We start from the raw sequence: 24,460 nt of genomic DNA on the forward strand, positions 1-24,460 counted from the left end.
CCATGAGTCACAAAGCAGATAAAGAAAGGACATGCCATGCTTGATTTTAGTTGAAAAAAATGCAGAGGTTTGCATGACACTATCACTGTATCACTGAACGGCGAATGTTCTTTGACAAGTCCTGGTACCCACATATCATTTACCAATGCGAATGTGTTACACTCAAATACATTCACTAAAACCTGACCTACATAAGTTATACGTTTGTTGCACAGAGCGAGAAATGTAAACTATCATGTATATCAGAGGTATTTTGATCTAGGATTGTCAAAGCTACAGTCCAGCCCACGCCAAATGTCTCTTGGAATAGGGGGTGCGGTTTTGTTATTAACATTTATGAAAACTCAAAAAACATGGTGTTGCACATATGTTTTGTCATCTATGAATTTAAAACCAAGTCTATGAAAAGGAAGCCTGAATTAGCTAACACTATCGAAAATGAGTGCTATCAATGTAATAGTTTTACACACTGAAAAGCTGTTTGTAAGCTTGAGTAACATACAGAAGAAATAGTACATGGGTAGCAACTGACCATACATATTACCCTTGGCCACACTGAAGGGACCTTTTGAGGTATGGAAATTTCTACACCTAGAGGATAAATAAGAATCACTTTTAAAGGCGTGAGGGCACAGTTGTGATACAGAGAAATTACACTAAAAACACTTGGGGAAAGTGTGGGGGGTGTAATCGCTTGGAGGAAAAACTTAATGCATAATACTTGAAATTTAGCTTTTACCTAGACTTGATTTAACTGTACATCTGATTTAAGGTTAGGTTACAACTGCCTTTCCTACTTGGATCAGAATAATTTTAACTTGATGAAAGAACAGTTCATAGTTTGTACAACTGACTCTTATTATAGCAGCACCTTTAAGACATGTAGAACTATAAATGATGTTATGCATGAACCACAATACAATTTAAACAGGGTTACCTTTATGAATTTTTGGATTTGACTGGACTTCCAAGATCACCGTTGATACTGCATCTGCAAACATATCATTTGAAGGATTGGCGATCCACTGAATACACAAAAAAAGATGTTAGCATGCACAGGTATGGATCCCAATTTTATTTTTAATTTAAGCATGAATTAAGGCAATAAATTTGCACTGAATGTGCAGCTTACAAGAAATAGTTGCTTTATGTAACAGTAGCTTTCCCAATTTTACTGGCCGCTTTCATCTCTTGACTAGTTTTTCTGGTTTCATTTTACTAAGAGGCACCACAAGGCTTAGTCACGGATCCCACTTTCTTCTATACTACCATATTTCACATATTTTCCTCTGTCCCTCATCATACCAATCTTTCTACAGTTAAATAGTGCAAGACTGTAGGGAAAGGGAAATGGAGGCGTGGCAGGAAGGAAAGGGTATCTTCAGTCTCTGCCCTATGGAGACTTCACCTGGTGTAAAAAACACTTTTGTGGTACACACACTGCAGAAAAAGTAGCACGAAAGAACAAGTTACTTACCTTCGGTAACGCTTTTTCTGGTGGATACAGTATCTGCCTGTGGATTACTCACCTTATGAATATCCCCTGTGCCAGCATTCCACGGAAACCTTTTTCCCTAGCTCTTCATGCCGACGAGGTCATCACCATGCCATGGCTCCGCACGCGGCTCTGCATGACGTCACAGGAGCCATAAAAAGACCACGTTGGCGTGATGACGTCAGTTCCACCCATTTTTTCCGTGCCACCGAGGCAAACAGGAGGACCGACCATAGAAACAATGTATACATAGTACACAGAATTCACACCAATACACATAGTGTAAAGTGAAATAGGAAACCAAAGAAAGCAAACATTTCCTATAAACCTACACAAAGGCAAACAGAGGCAATACAAAATGAAACAATCATATTAACCAATACCTCTTTTAAGGTATTAAAGGGTGGACAACGGGGAGGGGGGGTGGGTCAGTGAGAAATCCACAGGAAGATGCTGTCCACCCTTCTATACCAAAAAGTCTTGCAAAACAGAGTGAGCAAAATGGCCTTCCCTCCTCACTTCGGAATCTAAGCAGTAATGCTTCGCGAAAGTGTGAAGGGAGGCCCAAGTTGCGGCCTTACAGGAACACCTCTGGACAAGGCAGAAGTAGATGATTTAGCCCTGGTGGAGTGAGCTCTAATGCCTTCAGGAGGCTCCTTATGAGCCAGAGCATAGCAGATCTTGATGCACAAGATAATCCACCTGGATAAATTGCGCTTGTGCACCGCCCTGCCCTTCATGCGTCCAACGTAACCCACAAAGAGCTGATCGTCCTGTCGCAAATACTTCGTCCTATCCAGATAGAAACTAATCGCCCTCTTAGGATTCAATCGATGAAGCCTCTCCTCCTCCTTGGAAGGATGAGGGGGAGGATAGAAAGTAGGGAGGGTAATTGACTGTCCTAGATGGAAGGGAGTTACAACCTTAGCCAGAAAAGCAGCCCTGGTCCGGAGGACCATCCTTTCAGCATGTATGGTCAAGAACAGAGGCTTTGAACTCAAAGCCTGAAGCTCACTCACCCTCCTAGCCGAGGTGATAGCCACAAGGAATACCGTTTTGAAAGACAGCAGTCTCAAAGGACAACTATGCAAAGGTTCTAAAGGAAAACCCATCATGAAAGTTAAAACCAGATTTAAATCCCACTGGGGCATAATAAAAGGAGTGGAGCGGAAACATGTTAGTAAGCCCCATAATGAACCTTAAAACAATTGGAGATTTAAAAAGAGATGGCTGATCAGGCAAACAAAGAAAAGCCGATAAAATCGACAAATATCCTTTAACAGTAGCCACAGCACAACCCTGCTGGGCCAAATGCAACGAAAAACAAAGAACATCAGAAAGATGAGCTTCTAAGGGATCAATAGACTTCTCTCCACACCATTTAACAAATTTAGACCACCTATAGGAGTAGATACACTTGGTGGAGTGTTGCCTGGCCGATAATATAACATCCACCAAGTCAGGTGGGAGAGAAAGAATTCAGGTTGCCCCATTCAGTCTCCAGGCATGAAGGTGCAGGCTCTGGAGGTGGGGGTGTAGAACCTGCCCCTCCGACTGCGAGAGGAGGACTACCCTGAGAGGGAGATGGAGCGGAGGGTGCGACGAGAGGTGAAGAAGGTCTGTGTACCAAACCCTTCTTGGCCAATCCGGGGCGATCAATATAACTTCGGCCCGGTCTTGGCGAATCTTCCTCAGAATCCGAGGAATCAAGGGTATGGGAGGAAACGCGTAAAGGAGTTGTGAGCTCCGACTCAACTGAAATGTGTCCCCCAAAGCTCCCTGCATCGGATACTGGAGACTGCAGAATGACTGGCAGTGCGCGTTCGAGAGTGGCAAACAGGTCCATCCGAGGATTTCCCCATGTCCGGAAGCCGTGTCTAACTACCTCTGGATGAAGCCTCCACTCATGGTCGGCGGAAAACTGCCGACAGACTGTCCGCATGTACGTTCAGCACCCCGGCCAGATGATTTGCCATCAAACAAATCCGATGGTCCTGAGCCCAGGACCAGAGCCGCAACACCTCACGGCAGAGATGGTACGACCCTACTCCTCCCTGCTTGTTCACGTACCACATCGCGGCAGTGTTGTCCGTCAGGACTTGGACCGACTGACCGCGAAGGGAAGGGAGAAAGGCCTTGAGGGCCAAACGTATCGCCCGCAATTCCAGAAGATTGATATGAAGCAATCTTTCCTCTGGAGACCAAAGACCCTTGATATCCAGATCCCCCAGATGAGCACCCCACCCTAGGGTAGAGGCATCCGTTATCACGGTGGCCACCGAAGGAGGAAGATGAAAGGGCTTTCCTTGAGACAGATTGCCCTCCACCAAGACAGATCCGCTGCAGCTTCTCTGGAGATCCGGACTGACTCCCTGAGATCTCCGTTGTGCTGATACCACTGCCTGCGGAGACACCACTGAGGAGCCCTCACGTGCCAGCGTGCATGGTTGACCAACAGAATGCAGGAAGCGAACAGACCAAGCAGGCGAAGGACCTTCAGAACTGGAACAACCGCTCCATTGAAATACAAGGGAATGATTTCTTGAATGTCGAGAATCCTTTGCAGAAGCAGAAAAGCTCTACACACAGTGGTATCCAGTACTGCCCCTATGAACAGGTTGCACCGTGAGGGATCCGGGTGAGACTTTGGTACATTTATCGAAAAACCCAATTTATACAACAGCGGAGTTGTTACCTACAGATAATGACGTACCATCTCTGGTGACTACCTTCAGAAGCTAGTCGTCCAGGTAGGGGAAAGCCGGGATCCCCAACCTCCTGAGATGAGCAGCGACCACTGCAATCACCTTGGTGAAGACGCGAGGTGCAGTAGTAAGACCAAAAGGAAGGACCACAAACTGGTAGTGTTGCGAACCAACCGTAAATCGGAGATACTTCCTGTGCGACTTCAGGATTGGGATGTGAAAATACGCATCCTGTAAGACGATGGACACCATCCAGGCCTCTTGTTGCAGTGCCTGAAGAACCTGCGCTAGGGTGAGCACCTTGAATCTCAACAGATTCAAAATCCTGAGGTCCAGGATAGGACGTAACCTGCCATTCTTTTTGGGAATCAGGAAATACCGGGAGTAGCATCCCTGACCCCTTTCCTGCTCCGGAACCACCTCTATCGCAACTTTTTGTAACAGGGCAAGAACCTCCTTTTGAAGGAGAAGTAAATGATCCTCTGTGCAAAACCCATGGCAAGGAGGAGGGAATTCCCTGAAGGGAAGGGCGTACCCATTTTCTACCCGATCTAAAACCCAAAGGTCCGAAGTGATCGATTTCCAATCTTGTAGAAAATGGGTAAGCCGACCTCCCAAGGGACCTACACAATCCAGGATGGCAGATCTAGGGCTACTTTCCTGCATTACCAGGAGGGGTTGGGGAGGTAGAGGAGGAGGAAGAAGGCTGACGTCCAGCGCCACGAAGGCGAACTCTGCCCTTACCCCTATAGGATTTGTACAAGGGGTTTTGTTGCTATTGCTGCTGCTGTGGCCGTCTGTAAACACGAAAGGAAGACTTTCCGAAGCCACGGTATCATCTATAGCCATAACCTTTCGCCTGAGACTGCAGGCCCAAAGACTTCGCTGTGGTCTTACTGTCCTTAAATCTTTGCAGAGCAGAATCAGCTTTCTCTCCAAACAGTCTACACCCATCAAAAGGCAGATCAAGAAGGGCAGCCTGTACATCGGGAGAGAATCGATAAGACCAACCACGCATGTCTTCTTGTTGCAATGGATAAACCCATCACCCTGGCAACCAAATCCGCCGTGTCCAGGCCAGACTGGATGACTTGGCGAGCCGCAGCCTGCGAGTCAGCCAGCACCTCACTCAGATTTCCCCTATCCTCCTCAGACAATTTAGGAAGAAGTTGTTTGGCAGAGTCCATAATGGCATGAATATATCTACCCAATAGACAAGTGGCATTGGTAGACTTCAGAGCCATGCTAGCCGATGAAAAGACCTTCTTTGCAGATTGTTCCAACTTCTTGGAATCCCTGTCAGCAGGAGCTTGCGTAAAAGCACCTGTGGACTGCTTGGAACAAGAAGCCTGCACCACTAAGCTCTCGGGAGAGGGGTGAGATGAAAGGAACACCAGATCCCCTGGAGCAGGTCTATATCTTCTGGACACCGACATTGAAACTGCAGGAGCAGAAAGTGGGTTGCGCCACACATCAAGGATTGGCTCAGTCAATGCTTTGCAAAAGTGGTTCAACCACAGAGGACGGAGAATGAAGCACCTCTGTGAGTAAATTAGGCTTATACACCACCATCACCTCCTTTCTCCAAAGAAGACAGCAGCTACCTGTTTTGGTATTCTGCGAGGGCTGAGGTCAGTCCTCAAATTCTTTGACCCCCCCACTCGGCAACTGGTGGTTCAGGCCTCTATTCTTTCCCGGCTGGACTACGGGAGTGCCTTGCTTCTTGGAGTCAACCAGGCTGAGGCTACTAGGCTTCAGAGGGTGCAGAACGCTGCTGCACGGGCCATTGTTGGCCTTCGGAGACGAGGCTCTGTCTCTGCTGTTCTGACCTCCCTTCACTGGCTTCCGGTCAGACAGAGAATCAAATTTAAGGCTCTCTGTCTGACATTTAAGATCCTGAAGCTTTCCTCTCCCCCTGCTTTGGCGGGCCTTATTTCTCCTTACGTCCCCACGCGGTCTCTCAGGTCTGAATCTTACCATCTGGCGACTAAGCCTAGGTTCAGGCTGAGTAGGATGGGAGGACGCTCTTTTCGTGTTCTGGCGGCTGATCTATGGAATTCCCTTCCTTTACATATTCGCGCCCTAAACAGCCTGACTCTTTTTAGACGCGCCATTAAAACACATCTGTTTGCCCCTGCTATCTGATTTCTCTTTTCTTGGCCTTGACCTGTTGTGTAATGTGTACCTGATCAGGCGCCAGGACGCCCCTTCGCTGGGGCAGCTGTGCGCCTAATAAAAGTGAATAACATAACATAACATAACATAACATAGGAAGTTGCAAATCCAAAAGTTCAGCAGCCTTCCTTATCACAATATGGTAAGGTGCAACTTCTTTCGAGGGGGAAGTCTTCTGAGAAGCCCCACTCTGGGGAAGTATCAAGTCCACTTGCCTCACACAATCCCTCAAACAAATCTTCCGTATCATAAACTTCTCCTTTCTCCATCTCCTCAGCCTGGAACTGTTCCTCCTCTAACAACCTCTGCGCTTCTCTCCTTGAGCGCATCTTCGGTTGCGGCGACGCCACACACTGCGTTGATGGCTCTGCGAGCGGCGAAGGAGGATCCGCTGTAGTAACCGGCACCGATCGAATCCGAGAAGGTTCACGGAATGGAGCCGGGGACCGCACATACGGCTTCGACATCCTCTGAGCCGGAAACTGCCAGGACGGCGTCATCGGCATAAATGGTACAGAGGGGGCCTGAGGATACTGGTGAGGCACACCCAAACTAAAAGCCATAGGACCCATAGGTGCTCCAGAGGGGTACGAGGCCCTGATGAACACGCCATACATCACATTTACAAAATGTGATGGATCTGAACCCGGCGCCGGAAATTGTGGGTACTGTGAGGTTCAAGATCCAAACGAGGCACCTCTGGAGTCGGAGCCGCTGGAGCCACAGGCGGAGCCGCAGGAACCTCAGCATCAGCCGCATTCGACTCACACTGTTGAGTCGGTGAAAATCTAGGCGTCGGTGACTGCTCCGGAGTCCCCTTGTAAGATGGAGAATGAACCGGAGTCACCTGAGGAGACACTGAAGGAGAAGGAGAGACAAAGTCCTTTTCTCGATGTCGAAGGGCTGGAGAAGGCGACCTCAAAGCCACAGCCTTCGACGACTGGCGCCGAGATGCATGCCTCTTCTTCTTATGCTTTCTCTTGGAGTCATGCGGCGTCGAAGATCTTGACTTCGATCTTTTACGACCCCTTTTTTCTTTTCTTGCCTTAGTCATATACAGCCTAGCCTTCCGTTCCTTCAGAGCCTTCGGATTCATATTCCTGCAATAACAGCCATCGACGTCGTGGTCAGACGACAAACACCAAAGACAGTCCCCATGAGGGTCAGTAAGCGACATATGACCCCCGCATTATCTACAGGGCTTAAAGCCCGACTTCCTTGGGGCAGACATGCCAAAACAGAGAGCGATACAATCAAAATTACAATGTCCCAGTAAAAAAAATGTTTGTGTCGACAGCGCGGAAAAAAGGGAACTGACGTCACCACGCAGACGTGGTCTTATTGCTCCTGTGACGTCATGCGGAGACACGTGCGGAGTCATGGCATTGCGACGATCTCGTCGGCGTGGAGAGCGAGGGAAAAAAGTTTCTGCCGATTTCTGGAGCAGGCGATATTCATAAGGTGAGGAATCCACAGGCAGATGTATCCATCAGAACACTATAAAGAGAAAGCCCCCCCCCCCTGGAAATACTTTGAGGTCTAAGAGGAGGGGGGAAGCAAAAGAAAAATACAATTGAAAAACCTCTATCCAGACCTATATTTCTTTTAATCAGACCTATTCAGGTTCTATCCTGCCAACAGTTAGTCAAAACCCATTTACACATTGGAGTAAATACAATAAACTATTTTAAACTCATTTTTATTATTTGTTTAAAAACATTATTTTTTTATATATACATATATGTCTAATAGCACAATTTTGTCATTTAATATTATTTAGATAGATTGATTTGGAAGAATGTTTTTGTATACACATTCAACAACATCTAATGATTACACAAGAAACATTGATTACAAATGATACATTATTGCAAACAATATAATCATTAATTGTAGCAACCCCACAGCTACCAACAAATATCCATTCTCACCACACTCACTACTGCAAACATTCATCAATCATCCTAATGCTTATAAACACAACATGAGATTCGATCCTGTAGGGGGTCCAAAAAGAATTAAATGGAAGTAAAACAGATATTGAAGCTGTTTCTGATGACACTGTCGCCAGGGACCACTCCTCAGGGATGATACTTGGTCTTGGTCTCCATCAGAACACTTATTTTCTGTTTAAAGTTAAAGTACAAAATGTAGGAGCTGAAGGATAGGGGCTGCAGTGGCACACGCTCAAGTACTGATGGTGGGTGGACAAAAGTAGTAGGTAGGCAATTTTTAGAGGGGCACCAGTGATGACAAAGTAGTGGGGCAAACAACTGCAATAGTCCCTTACATGTAAAAATCAAAAAAAAATTATCAAGCAAGGATTTTGTTACAAATAAACTCTGTACAAAAAGGGCACTACAGCGGGAAAGTCACAAGGGACTGGAGACTAGGAAACACGTTGAGCACCACAGTAGGGAGGGAGAGAAGTTAAATGTAGGGTTGCTGGATTGTAATGTTTCAATTGTAGGAGGAAGATCTTTAGCTCTTTCCTGAAGTGCAGGAGTGATCCAAGGGGAAAAGGCACATTTCCAAGAGAAAAAATTATATATATTTCTGCCACATGTCTACCATCACCAGATTATGCAGTAGATGGTATATTTGTGTGGCATATGCTAACAGAGGTGGCAATATGTATTTGCATGCAGTGGAAGGGTGGACTGTTCTTTGTTTCTTATTTCTGCATTCAGTTGATAAACTGATACTGAGGTGAAATGTTTGCCCAGACAGTATTAGTATGGTTGCAAATCATTAAAAATAATAAAGTTGCACTATAAAAAAAAAAGTGATGCATTATGCCGCATAATTTGCCTTTTCATGCTGCATAATTCGGTCAACCCCGTTTTTTAATTTGGTGATCTTGTGCCGAATAATTCCATAGACCCTCATGATAGTACTGAGTTTTCACAAGTAGCATGCCTGCACATAGTGTGAATGTGTGCTTCTTAAGATAAGAAGGTAAATTTGTAGTTTCGGGAAAATAACTTTTATACTGGCAAAGGCCCAGCAGGTCCCCCAACAATAAAGTTTTGCTTAAACAATGACAAACATATGCTGTGCTTTGGGGTATATGGCAAGGTGAAGTATACTGTCTTTTTGTACAGTCTTTAGAGAACCTGCATACTCATTGAAAAGAGAAATGTGTGTTTATTTACTGTTGCACACAACTCAAAGACGCACACACAAACCCCCACCGACTAATTTAGAATAATACTTCTGCCTTCTACGTAGGACAGTGGTTTGAAGGAAGGTTTTAGCCAGCCAGCAGAGATGGCATCTCGGTGGAGGACAGCTGCCCAGGACCATATTCGGGTTACGGAGGACAGCTCTGAGGCAGGATAATAGAATGAGACACCAGATACTGAGATAGCATCTGATGGAGAAAATACTGGAGCAGAATCTGGAAGAGATTTTTCAGTTGGTGGAGTTCCATCCGACGATTTGTTTTTCAGCAATTCTGAGAGACATGATGGCAGTCGTGCTGTCCCTTCGCAAGCACACTGTGGAGTGAAGCAACCATAAGAGGGTAAACCAACCCAGAGAGCGGGCAAGTGCAGCGCCGAGCACAGTGCTCTCTTGGCAGCCCCCCAAATTAGTTCAGCCCTAAATTCCGCCATTCGCCAAGTCAATGAAGCCAATTTTTTGCCAACTGACTACGTCCATCTCTTTTTGGATGTTGACTTCCTTGAGGAAATTGTGCAGCAAACAAATGTGCGTGCTGAACAATTTCTGAGGGCGCATTGAGGCACTCTAGGGCTGGCTTAATTCTAATGCACACCAGTGGATTCCCAATTCACTTGAGGAGTTGAAGATATTTTTGGGCCTTACTCTCAAAATGGGGTTAGTGTACAAACGGAGGGGCTCAAATTCCAGGTCATGGAGAAACTAACACGAGGAACATTACTAGGGGAATATTTAACCGGAGGCCTCATCTGCACTCCCAGTTGCGTCTCCCTGGCAAAGGTGTGCTTTTTCTGAGTAATCCATTTACCTCTACGAGACCGTCTAAGGAACCGAGCAGCTGGTTTTGCATTATTGGCTTTGTATAGGAATACTCTTGTATATGTAAGTGCGACCACTTTCTCAACACAATACAAAAGGTGCACTTCTACTAAATAATTTGTCTACCCCATCGGAACTGTGCGACTAACCGATCGGCCTGGTATACACTGTAGAATCTGTCTTGAAGTATTCTTGCATGTATTGCTTACAGGATGCCTTATTGGAGTTCTTAAAATGCCACAGTTTCTAGGCAACTTTAGTCAAATGACCTTTGTTCTGATGAGATCCGAAGACTAACTACAGGTTGAAATGCCGACATCACCGCCCCTAAGTTGCTTTCAAAACAGGTTATGATTCACCAGGAGACACCATATATGAACAGACAGGATCTACGCTTATATTTGAAATAAAATCCTATGCAACCTTGGGATCTGTTCAGTTGTGTTCACTGATAACTGAATCGTCTGCACTAATTTAAATACATAATGAAATGTGTATTTTCCTTATGCTAAAAATGTGAAAACAATCATCATACAAGATATCGTGTCCTGTACCCTATTTCAAGAACATGATTTATGGTACAAGCTACTAATTGAGTTTTCACACTTTCAAAGTAAAAGTAGAAGTCACTGTGAATGAGACCTACAGTGCATTTGTTTGGCTTATTGATTTACAGAACTTAGGCAGTATTCCCGAGCATGCTGCAATATTCCCCAACATGTTGGCCTTAAGTTCAAAGGTAGATATGCTCACTCAGTTCAAAGAATGTAGACTGTGGAGGCATTCTCGAACACCCCTAACTTACATCCACAAACTGGTAGGAGTTGGATTTAGTACAGTGAGTACACTGAAGGCGCATGAAAGACACATTTTCTTTAGCTTCAAATAGCTAGCAATGGAAGACATTAATATAGATTCACTTGGCAAGTATATGGCATAGGTCAGGACTTTGAGGAGGACAGAGACAGCTTAGGCTAGGTGTGCTTTCACAGGGGTATTGCATAGGTAGAAGGCAATATTCAAGGTAGTACAGATACACACGCCATCACTTTATCTACGGATTCAAACCCATTGGTGCTGCACTCACCCAGATACTGAATTACTCTCACTCAACTAAGCAGATGACTACAACCCATGCAGAAAAAAAACACACACACACACACACACACGCACACACACACGCACACACACACTCACACACACACACACACACACACACTTTCAAACTCCTGCAACAGACATTTGAAACCTTACACAGCACTAGTCCAGCATACCTCAATACCCCCTTCGATTTCAGAAACCTTCTAGACATCTTTGCTCAGCATAGGCAACAGCAGAACAGGGAGACTACACTTACCTAATTGACACCAAAAGGGCGAAAATACCTCCCTCTACACATATGCACAGTCTCTAAAATTAGTGCATTCCGCACGAAGATGAACAATTGGCTCTTGAAATAGGTTGCTCCATGGATGAGCCCTGACTGCTCGTGTCGACAACCGGATACTCTCTTGGGTGATAGTGCGTTTTACAAAAAACTCTGCACCCAATGCTATACATATGAGTAAAATGTTTGTCCTGCTTCCATGTTAATCCTCCGTCAAAGGTTAGTATATGTTCAGTTTATTCTATGACAAACGCATTACAGTCACAGCACTGCACATAACAGTGGACGTGACATATGCTACGTTCTCATGGACAACCCTGTGTGTCAAAAAGGACTGTTCTTGGTAGTTTATGATGTTATCTTTAAGTAACGTAGGCAGTATTGCCTAGCAGGTTTGCCTTAGTTTCAAAGGTAGATGTGCTCACTCTGTTCAAGCAATGGACGCCTCGGTAGGCATTCTCGGACACCCCCAACTTGCATCCTCAAACTGGAAGGAGCTGGATTTGGCACAGGCCTATTGCCCGCCAAAGGAATGGCTCATGCCAAGGTCAATGGTAGCCTGCTCTAGGGGACTCCCATTGACCTTGGTTTTATATGTTTCTGTGGCAGGCACTAGGCCTAGCCACACAAGTGGGTCAGCGTTTTTATCGGCACAAGTGGGGTAATGCTAGGTGGTAGGAACTTTGTAGGTTTTGTAGACTTTAGGGCCTTTTGTGTCGTGGCCTCTTGACTTACCCACACGTGGGGTACAATTCTTATTGGGAAGACGTGTGGAAATGAGGATGGTAGGAAATGTGTGGCTTAGAAATGTGAAGAAAATATGCGTTTCTTACCAAAGTTTTACGTTTGCAAGGGTTTCTGGGTAAAGTTACCTGGTGAAAGCCACGTGAGTCAAGAACTTTGGACTCCCTGGCTTGTCTAGTTTTAAAAAATGTTCATGTTTGCTTGGTACAGGCTGAGTTACTGTCAAAAATCTGCAGCTACCCACATTGGAAAAAAATGGTCGGTTTTCAGTGGAAAATGGGATGCGTCCATGTTGCATTTTGGGCAGTTTCCTGTTGCAGGCTCTAGGCCTACCCACACAAGTTCGAGTTGGAAGGAAGTTTGTGGCTCACGCAGATTCCAGAATTTTCCATCACAGAAATGAGGGAAATGTGTTTTTAGTTCAAGGTTGGCAAGAGCATCTGGGTAAAAATTTTTTTTAAAAAACACCTCACACACAGGAAACCTGTAGGGGTCTACTTATAAAAAAAATATACAGGTTTGCTGGATTTCCATAGGTGCCGGCGGAGCCAGTGTTTTCACTGGAAAAACGTAATGCATCCATGTTGTGTTTAGGCCCATTTCATGTTCGCAGCCAATAGGCCTACTTACACAAGTGAGGTACCATTTTTATAAAAAATAAAAAAATAAACTTGAGGGAGGATAGAATAGTAGAACATTTGTTATTACCAATTGGATTTCACTGCATTTGCGACTTTCAAAAGTTAGCCAGTGTATAAGAAAGAAAACATTTTGCAAAATACCCTCTAAATTATACTCTAGTATGGGTACCCACTAATTCAGAGGTGTATAAATAACCACTGCTCTTAAACTCCATATCTTGTGACCATTTCAGAAATACATAGGTTTCCTTGATACTCATGTTTTATAGTACATATTTCACCAAATGAGTTGGTCTATACTTGGAAAACCATTGTACGGTGCAGCTCAGTTGTTGCAGCTCTGGGTACCTTGGATTCTTGGAGAACCTATATACCTCCGTAACTAGAAGGGTCTAGCAGACCTAATGGTATATTGCTTTAGTAAATTAGTCATAGTGAGAAAAAGTTACAGTTGAAAATGCCACAAATGGCAGTTTTTCCCTACTTCTTTTCAAAATGTCTTTATTTCAATAGTTATTTTCCCTGAGAAAACCTTGCTGGAACTACACATAGGACTCCTTGCTGAATTCAGAATTTTGTCTACTTTTCAGAAATCTATAGTTTTCCAGGAACACCCATGGGTTTCACAAGGTTTTCAATAAAACACTGGAAGTAGGTTGAGAACATACAAAATAGGAACAAGCATTGGCATAGCCAATAGGTCTCGCCTTGGGGAGCTATAAGTGTTTTGACAGAGCTATGGGCTTTAATGTTTTTAATAAGCTTTGTATAGTTTTGTGAATGTTGTGCAGCAGGTTGAAAAGTTATAATAAAAAAAAGTGTTATAACCATTTCTGGCACCTTATATATTTATAACCTAAAAAAACATTATATACAACTGAAGTATCGTAGGTTAGGTTTGCTCTATAAGCGTCAGTATTAATAATTAAGTGCCTTTGTGAGTCCCGGAAACCACCAGCTCAAATTAAGCACTGTAGGTTACAAAATGCAAAAAGCATATTAAACACGCAAAATAACAGCATCGCAGTCTATAAATAAAAGTTATATCAGAAATGCGTTTTACTTGTGCGTGTTATAAAAGCCAAAGAGCAAGTAAAGAACAAGTTACTTACCTTCGGTAACGATATATCTGTAAGAAACATTAGTTAGATTCCTCACCTTAGAATATCCCAAGGCGTCAGGCTGGATCCGGAAAGATTTTTCGTCAGCAATACCCTTGCGCGTCGCTAGGTGTCGTCTGAAGCTCCGCATCAGTCGTCGGCGTCGTGATCGCCGGGATGACGTCGGAGTACTTAGACGCCGCCCTCGCGTGCGGACGTCAGTTCTTGTACATAGCTTTCCGCACCAGGAACGCAGAGCCATGCAAGAGACCGACACTGGTGCCAAAAAATTCTAGGGCCCTGAAAGGGATGACCTCAACCCTAGATATCGGTTCGCAGAACGGGGAGGATGGGTGGGTCGGTGAGGAATCTCACTAACTAATGTTTCTTACAGATATATCGTTACCAAAGGTAAGTAACTTGTTCATCTGAAAGAAACACTTTAGTTAGATTCCTCAACTTAGAATAGATACCCCAGCAATACCAACACAGGTGGTGGGTCTGCAAACCAAGATCACACCAGAAAGTCCTGGAGAACAGAACAGCCAAAGAAGCGGTCTCTCCGGACTTGGCTGTACAGGCAATAGTGTTTGGCAAACGTGTGCAGCGAGGCCCACGTTGCTGCCTGACAAATGTCCTGCAAGGGGACTCCCGGGCCCAGGGCAGTAGTCGCCGCTGTGGCTCGAGTGGAATGGGCCCTCAGCCCTACAGGAGGCTCCTTCTTAGCTAAGGAGTAAAAGGCCTTGATACACAAACCGATCCACCGAGAGAGGGTTCGCTTGTGCACCGCCCGCCCCTTCTTAGCGCCCAATTAGCCAACAAAGAGCTGGTCGCCCACCCGGAACGGTTTGGTGCGGTCCAGATAGAAGGACAGCGCCCGTTTTGGGTCCAGACGGTGGAGCCTCTTCCTCTTTTGAGGGAGGCGGAAAGAAGGTGGGCAGCGTAACAGACTGTCCGATGTGAAAAGCAGTTACCACGTTATGGAGGAAGGAAGGATGAGTCCTGAGAACAACTTTGTCCGAATGGATAGAAAGGAAAGGAGGCTTAGAAGAGAGCCTGGAGCTCACTCACCCTTCTAGCAGAGGTGATGGCAACCAGGACAGCAGTCTTAAGCGTCAGACGAAGGGGACAATTATGAAGTGGCTCAAAGGGAGTGCACATCAGAAACGTCAATACCAGAGTCAAATCCCACTGAGGCATTCCGAAAGGGACAGGAGGAAACATGTGAGCAATGCCCTTAAAGAAGTGAGAAACAGGGGATTTGAAAAGAGAAGGCTGATAAGGAAGCTGTAGGAAAGCAGATATAGCTGAAAGATAACCTTTAAGGGTGCCCAGAGCAAAGCCCTGCTGGGCCATGGAAAGAAGAAAGAGGAGAACCTCAGAAAGAGGGGCGGAAAGGGGATCCACAGCCTTTGCTGTGCACCATGCCACAAATTTGTTCCACCTGCAGGCGTATACCGATTTTGTGGAGTGACGCCTGGCTGCCAGAATAACATCACAGACTTCAGGAGGCAAGTCAAATGGCATCAACTGCCGCCGCTCAATCTCCACGCATAGAGGTGGAGGCTGGATAGGTTCGGGTGGAGGACCGTCCCCTGCTCCTGCGACAGAAGGTCCTCCTGAAGAGGCAGTCGTATAGGGGGATCGACCGAGAGACTGAGTAGCTCGGGATACCAGTATCTTCGTGCCCAATCCGGAGCCACCAAGATGACTTGGGCCCGGTCACGCCTGATCTTCAGCACTCTGGGCAGAAGTGGTATAGGTGGAAAGGTGAACAACAGACCGCAACTCCACTCACGACGAAAGGCGTCACCGAGCAAGTGCCGCCTTGGAAACTCCAACACGCAGAACTGCTGACATTGCGCGTTCTCTTCGGTGGCGAATAGATCTAACCAAGGCTCTCCCCACTGCCGAAAGAGGCCTTGCGCCACGTCCGAGTTTAGACGCTATTCGTGATCGATCATGCACTTGCGGCTGAGTTAGTCTGCTCTGGCGTTCAGAGAGCCCGCCAGATGTTGAACCACCAGGGTGATGCTCTGATGTTCCAGCCATGTCCAGAGGCGCAGAGCCTCATGACAAAGGGTCCACAACCCCACAGCGCCCGGTTTGTTGCAGTACCAAATGGCAGTGGTGTTGTCCGTTAACACCTGCACTACACTTCCCCGGACAGAGGGAGGGAATGCCTTCAGTGCAAGCCGGATCACTCGCAGCTCCAATAGGTTGATATGGAGCCGGGACTCCGCCGGAGACCAGAGGCCTCTGATCTCCGCCTCTCCCATGTGGCCCACCCCATCCCAGGAGGGACGCATCCGTCACCACTACGTGCTCCGGTTAGGGTAGGGATCTGCCACTGACCCAATCGCGGTCCGTGAGCCACCACTGTAACTGTCTCGCAGTGCCCTCCGAGATCAGGACGTGGTCGGACATGTTGCCCCGATGCTGGGCCCACTGAAACTTCAGGTCCCACTGCAGAGCCCGCATTCGCCATCTGGCGTGATGCACCAACAAGATGCAGGAGGTCATCAGACCCAGAAGCCGCAGCACCAACCTGACCGAAACCCGGGATAGAGGCCAAAAGATGGGAATCAGAGCCTGAATATCCCGGACCCGCTGTTCCGGAGGATAGGCCCGGAACTACGCCGAGTCCAGAACCGCTCCGATGAAGAGGAGCTTCTGGGAGGGACTCGGATGCGACTTCGGCACATTGATGGAGAACCCCAGCAAATGCAAGAGGTCGGCCGTAGTCTGGAGGTGGGAAACGACTGCCTGGGGCGAGCCCGCCTTCAACAACCAGTCGTCGAGATAGGGGAAGACTGGAACCCCCAATCTGCGCAGATGAGCTGCGACCACCGCCATCATTTTCGTGAACACCAGAGGGGCCCTGGTGAGGCTGAAGGGGAGCACGGTAAACTGAAAATGCTCTTGGCCCACCGTGAACCGCAGGTAATGCCGGTGGGCTGGCAGGACGGGGATGTGGAAATAAGCGTCCTGCAAGTCCAACGCTACCATCCAGTCTCCAGGGTCTAGGGCAGCCAGAACCTGAGCTAAGGTGAGCATCTTGAACTTCTCCTTGCGGAGGAAGGCGTTGACGCTCCTGAGGTCCAAGATAGGGCGTAGATCCCCTTTGCCCTTCTTGGGAACCAGAAAGTAGTGGGAATAACAACCACGATCTACTTCTGGACCAGGAACGTGCTTGATGGCCCCCTTGGCCAAGAGGGCCATAACTTCCTCCTGCAGAAGTTGCAAGTGATCCCCCAACATGCGGTGGCATGGCTGGAGGGGTCGCCTCGAAGGGGAGGAAGTAGCCCCTTCTGACGATCTGCAGCACCCACCTGTCCGATGTGATGGTACGCCAGTGGAGCAGGTGATGGCGAACTCTGCCGCCCACTGGCGTGGAATGGGCCTGAAACGCTCGGACTAGGAGGGCTTTGAGGCGGATGCTGCTGGGGTAAATGGGGATGGACCAGCACGTTGTCCCCCTGTACCGCCTCGGCGGAATCCACGTGGAGGTTGGTTCTGCGGCCTGTGGCTAGGCGGACGTGAGGGGGCACCCCTTCCTTGGCCACGAAAGGGGCGAAAAGCAGAAGTTCGCAGGCGCGAGGCCGAGAGGCCCAAGGACTTGGCCGTAGCCCTGGAGTCCTTAAAGCGCTCCAGCGCACTATCTGCTTCGTCGACAAAAAGGCGACTGTCATCGAAGGGCATGTCCATGAGGGTGCTCTGGACATCCCCGGAAAAACTTGTGGACGGCAGCCAGGTGTGGCGACGAAGCGCCACCGTGGTAGACATTGCCCTGCCCAGCGTGTCCGTTGTGTCCAGTCCACATCGGATTGCATGCCGTGCCTCATCCCGCCCCTCTGCAAGAGCCTGGGTGAGCCGTGTCCGGGCCTCCTCCGGACACTGAGATAGCACGTCCTCCACCGTATCCCACAGAGAGTGGGAGTAACGGTCCAAAAGGCGCACTGTGTTGATAGACCGCAACTCCAAACTAAGAGAGGAGAACAGTTTCTTCCCAAACTGTTCTAACCTTTTGGATTCCCGATCCGGGGGAGCGGACGGGAAGGAGGTCTGGGAGGTAGAGGCCTGGATAACCAGGCTCTCGGGCGTGGGGTGCATGGACAGAAAAGTGGGCTCGCCCAGTGCAGGGCGGTGGCGCCAGGCCACGTTCCGGTCCACAGGAGGAACTGTGGAGGGCTTGGACCAGGTACCCTTCAGAACGTCAATCAGTGCTTCATTAAACTGCAGCAGAGGCTCCGAGGAGCTTGCTGACGGTTGGAGCACTTCAGTGAGGAGATTAGTCCTCACGGCCACAGCAGGCAGCTCCAGCCCAAGGGCTTCGGCCGCCTTGCGCAGCACCACAGAAAATGTAGCACCTTCCTCCAAAGCCAAGGTCGGAGGAGAGATGAAGCCAGTGTCAGGGGAGGTGTCAAGACCACTGGCATCCCCTAGTTCGTTCGCCCAGTCCTGAGATAACTGGCCCTGCCGGGCCAGAGGGTCCTCCGACCCCTCCCAGTCGTCACCGTCCTGGTATACAGGTGGAATGATCAGAGCCGGGCAGAAGATGAAATTGGCATCCATCAGCGTCGGGTGCGGCGCCGATCCCGGACCGGGACTAAACTGGGGAATGGCGTCGTCCGAAGGCGGCGCTGGGGGCGGCACCGGAGGAGTCGGCGCCGGGGTCGACCGGCGCCGACTGGGATCCAGGACTGGATCCCTCGGGGACCTGCAGCGTCGGGACCGTAGTCGCCGGCTCGCTAGGCCTCCCAGTCGAGCCTGCGGGGCCCAAAGGCTCGCCGGCAGGCATCGACAGCGGAGCCAGGCTCCTCATGGCCACGAGGAAGTCTCTGATCTCCGCAGGAGTCGTGTCAGACCCAGGGACCGGAGGGTATGGGGTCGGACGGGACTCCTGCGGCTCCGACGGAGCCGCGCAGGTGGTGCCACCCTAACCCTCAACCGAGTCGCGCGACCGGCGAGGGGAGCCAGAAGAGTGATGTCGCCTATTAGACTTCTTGCCGTGCTTCGACTTACCGTATCTCGAAGACTTGGACCCCGACAAGCGGTGATGGCTGCGGCTCCTCGACCTCCTCCTCAACCGGGACCTTGAACGGTGCGGAGCCGACTGCCGGAACTCGAGCAGCTTGCGGGACTGCTCCCGCCTAGCTTTCGAAGTCAAGACTCGGCAGTCGAGGCACGACTCGGTGTCGTGGTCGGCCCCAAGGCAATAGAGGTACTGGCGGTGGTGGTGGTCCGTGACCGACATCAGTCGGTGACAGGAGTCACAAGCTTTGAAGCCAGACATCCCTATCCGCACCAGAGTCAAGGTAGACGAGAATGGAACCAAAAGAGTTCAAAAAAAGTTTCGCCAAAAAGTGACTTAAAGGGTATGCTCTTCTTGGATCGGCACTTACTGGCGTGGAAAAAAGAAGAACTGACGTCAGCACGCGAGGGCGGCGTCCAAGTACTCCGACAACGTCATCCCGGCGATCAAGTCGCCGATCGCGAAGCCGCAGACGCCTAGCGACGCGCAAGGGTATTGCTGACGAAAAATCTTTACGGATCCAGCCTGACGCCTGGGGATATTCTAAGGTGAGGAATCTAACTAACTAGTTTCTTTCAGATACATTGCGCACAATAACATCGCAGTTAATAAATAAAAAATAGATCAGAAAAGAGTTTTACTTGTGCGTGTTACAATGCGTTTTAATATATCTTTAAATGGTGCTCATAAAAAGCACTCCTAAACCTTTGGGTCCAGTTTGCACTGTAAGCGCCGTTGTTGACAATTAAATGCGGAGGGGAGTGCAGGAAAACTCCGGCTCAAATTAGCACTAGTATAAAAAAAAATACAAAAAAAGGAACAGATTAGGAGAAGCAAATGTCATTGGGGAAAGCTATTGTATAACAGGCAGAGATGCCGACTTTAGACCTGGGGAACAAAGTTCGAGTCTTGGCGTCGGATCAACATCCTGTGATCCCGGGCCAATCACTTAATTTCCATGTTTGTCTTAGCATTGGACCAACATCCTGTGATCCTGGGCAAATCACTTAGTCTCCACTTTTGTACCAGAAAATAATATGCCCTTAAGTTATGTTCATAAAAAGAATTCTAATATTTTTAGGTCCAGTTTGCTGTATAAGTGCCAGTGTTATTTATATGCTGTGGTGAGTCCTCGAATCCACCGGCTCAAAAAAAGCACTGGCGGTTACAAAATCAAAGCACCATATTAAACACCAATAAGAATATCAAGATCTAAAAATACGTTTCTCAAAACCCCAATCTCTGACTTGCTCTGCCTCAGCCCCGTTGGCGTCTCAGAAGCAATGTCCTGTCCTGATTTGCCTAGACCCCCCGTATCCACGACAACTTTCACTGTGGTTTTAAGATACAGCAGGGAACCATTGGGCTTATTAAGAAATAGAAAATATGAGTTACAGGGAGAGCGAAGGAGGAGGAAAGGTGATTTCAGAGGATGAAGACTCGAGATTTTATGCGGAAGGGAAAGGAGTAACATAAGCTGAGTCGTAATATAGGCAAGGATAGGAGAAGCTACAGCATCATTACCGAGCCTGGACAGAGGAGAGCGTGACTGACCTATCATGGCCGCAAACCAGATGAAGAACAGGGAACAGGGAACACTGGGTGGTTATTACTGCGGAGTGATTAAGGACGGAGTAAGATTGACCGCAAATGGAAGGAGTGAGACTGACCGCTTATTACTGCAGACTGAACAAAGGAAACTAAGCACAAGTGACTGGTGAGCACTACAGATTGATTGCATGAAGGAGGAGTAAGAGAGGGTCACATCATTCATGCACGCGGCGCAAGCAGCGGGAGTGACAGATCACTACTCCAGAGTGCACAAAAAACAGACTGAGCACCAGACTGCGAAAAACACCGATAGGGGGAAAGTGACTGATAATCATCAAGTAAGAACTGCCAAAGTCATTTCAATGGCATGCGGATTAGGGTAGCGTACACTGTCCAAACACCAAAAACACTGCAGCAAGGTGGGAACAAAAGCATTTGAGACAAGCGTGGCCACGAAAGTGAAAGAGACTGTAACATGATACAAAACAGATGGCACCCTGCGCGCCCCTACTCGCTCCCGCAAGCTGGATGCCGTGGCAGGAAACATTTCCAGGAAAAGGTGGGACATGCACCCGCCTTTGGCCAATTGCGTGCTTTCATTTTTGAAAGCCACACGCAAAGGCAAATACAATGTGTGGAAAATCGAAACACACAGGCACAAGTTTTCAGAAAAGCTGGAGTGCTTCCAAGAGACCCTCTCCTAGAGCAACGCATGCACGCTGTGCTAAGCTAGACCTAAAAATAGGCTACCTCTATGCCAAAACTGTGGTACAAAGTTACGTTTTTTGATTAAGCTATGCATGCTCCTGAAAGGTGGGAAGATGGTGACTTTAGTACAGCAAACAGTTTGTTGATGCCTTTTTTTATGGAAAAAAGAAAAGATAAAACACTTATCTAGAGCACTTTCCCCCCCACAAACTCACAATTTTGCTATATTTGACTATTTTCTCGTTCCCCTTACAGGAAATAAACAAACCCTGGGTACCTTTAGAATCCTCAGGATATTAGAAATAAAAAAAGGACGCAAATTTGGTATAGATACCTTATGTGGAAAAGAGGTTATGGAACCCTAAGTGTGAACCACCATAAACAGCCAATAAGGGCTCAGCAATGGAGGGGGGACAAGCCCCAGCAGTTAAGGGGTTAAGAGAGTCCCAGTTAGGAGGGAAAAAAACACCAATGAAGGGTCATAAAACACTCCTTTGGCAATTTTGTAGTTGTTGAAGGTGATGATAACACTGAAGTAATCAAGTAAGGAACACTCTTCCTGATATGTGGAAGGAAACAACAAGCACAATTAGGTGTGAAATCTTCAAGAAAAACATCCAAACTGCCGGAAGCAAAAAAATTCTAGGACAAAAATAGTAGGGAATATTACAACAAATTTAGGGAACGAGATGTGCCGAAATATACCTTCCTGCCTTGATGCCTCCTTTATACATGCTTCAAACTGGACCTCATAGAAAAAGGCGATGCTTCACCCTGAATAGGAAATCTTGGACATCCTCCAAAGGACTGACCACCATCTTGTAAAAGGTTGTTTATTAAGTTAGTTACCATTCCTTTCCAGGAACTCATCTTGTTTGACAAAGCAGTAATAGTCCAGGTTTGACATCCTGCAGGCCAGGGAGAATGCGGAAGACATGGAACAAGCCGGGTGGCCTGTGGTAATCTTTTGGTACTGCCATCAGCACAGATCTCGGTTTCAGTGTGCCACTCCCCTTGAAGCTCTGATTTCCCAAAACCTCTGACTAAATGGAATAATTCTTTTTACCGGATCAAAACTGAAAGATGACCTCAAATCTTCAGAGTACCACAAATTTCATGAAAATAACATAGCTGGAAGAAGCTCTAATGGGTGTCTATGATCAGGATAGGAAACTTATGGCATCAATAGAAATGAATGAAAAACCAAATGAATATTGCTGGTAAAAGGCAACTTCAACCAGAAAGATAAAAGAAAACTGACTGATCAGAGTTCTTAAAAATGGATCCAACAATGGTGGTCAAAATGTAACTGTCAGAAGCACTGACAGAAGAAAAAAAAAATCACTTAATGCAAAAGGAAATTAGAATTTGATCTTAAAAACATCAGTATAGGAAGCTGGCTCCCTATCTACATAGTGTACCAAAATTAGGTGCTCTGTGTAGAGTCCTGGCATCCCTTATTAGTGTACAGGGGCTTGCTTCAACAATCCCAAGGTGTTCTATAATTTTAGGTAGTGTGGTCGAGGAGCCTTAGGCTTATCAGAGGGGAGAGTTAGGCATGGCAGACAGACACACTAAGTGAGACAATTAAGAAAGAAACAAGACGCCATATAAAATAAAAAAAGTTAAAAAAAACCCAGATATACAGTTTGTTTACCTGCCCTGGTGTGTCCGGGTGCCCAGGTGCTAGTTGCAAGGGTAGCCTCGAATGCTACTGCTGTAGTCAGACTTTTGATTCAAGTCTAGCCTTAGACTTACTTTCTGCCAGTTGTGAAAACGATCTTCTTGACGTCGACTTTTGCTTTTGCAGAAGAGTCTGGGGTCGACCCTGTCGTTGGCGCCTGTTCTTCCGACATCGACCACGGCAGAGGCCTTCCAGTCATCAATTTGACAAAGGGGAGCATAGAGGTATGTTTGGCGCTGATCTTCTCTCCGTCAACAGTGAGGCAGATCGGTGACTTTCTATTCTTAAACCGCACTCGAGAGGCTCTTTAAAAAGGTTGCTTGCTACCTCCCATGCCACTAGCAGATCCTTTTCCTCTCTTCTGCATAGCATGCAATTTGATCCTTTCCCTGTCCCAAAGAGTCCTTCTGAGAAGTTGCTGGCAGTAATAACACTGGTCTGGCTGGTGTGAGAATGGCAAGCACACAACGCAGACAGAATGTGGGGCGGATTTAGCCTTTTTCTTCCCACACGAAGGACACTTGTTAAACAGGGATGGCACTTTTGACTAAAAAGGTAACACAAAAGTCGGAAAAAAGATGATAGTAGTATAACTTGTACTCAAAGACGGGGGCGTGGCCAAGCAGGCTACCATGGCGGTTGTGTCTTGCTGAGGCTCAGCGATCGGGCCCGCAGACTGCCCACTTCCAGGCGTTGCTCGTGTCCACGAACGCGGCTTCAGACACCGGAACGGGTCTGGAGTCCATCGGAGCGGTGCTCAGGCGTACACCAGCGGAGACAAGCGGCGGCGGCGGTGAAAGTGCCGGACCGGGGCTTGTGGCCACAAGATGGCGGCTGGCAGCCTCGGAGGTCCGTGTGTGGAAAAAACGGAGGGATACCCCTAATTATTTGTCCTAAATCAGGGTATAGAAGATTGAGTGTGAAGAAGCAAAGATTTAGGAAACAGGATAAATATCTTAATTTAGACAGACAGAAACAGCATAACTCTTGTAAGCAAAACTAAATAGAAAAACTGTTTTTCTAGCAAATATTTAATGATTTTAGATAAAGAAATAGAGATCATTTTTAAATTCAACATACATAGGGATAATCAGTTATTTAATTGTAATATATATACACAAAATTGATGCAACATAGATGACAAGAATGGTCTCTATAAAATGAACATGAACTAATATACAGAAAAATTACAATCAAAGTCACAATAGTTGCAATCTGTTGCACAATAAATTC

General features: G+C 47.2%; 1 protein-coding gene across 1 annotated transcript in view; it reads right to left on the reverse strand.

Annotated features, from left to right (window-relative positions):
* The window catches only part of CPSF3 (cleavage and polyadenylation specific factor 3), a 307,899-nt gene that overhangs the window by 56,708 nt on the left and 226,731 nt on the right, over positions 1-24,460 (reverse strand). Inside the window, exon 15 of the mRNA XM_085610727.1 lies at positions 938-1,025. Coding sequence (XP_085466853.1) covers positions 938-1,025 — 88 coding nt within the window. The remainder of the gene's footprint in view (positions 1-937; positions 1,026-24,460) is intronic.

This window comes from Triturus cristatus, chromosome 6 (genome assembly GCF_964204655.1).
Source record: "Triturus cristatus chromosome 6, aTriCri1.1, whole genome shotgun sequence".
Taxonomy (NCBI): Eukaryota; Metazoa; Chordata; class Amphibia; order Caudata; family Salamandridae; genus Triturus; species Triturus cristatus.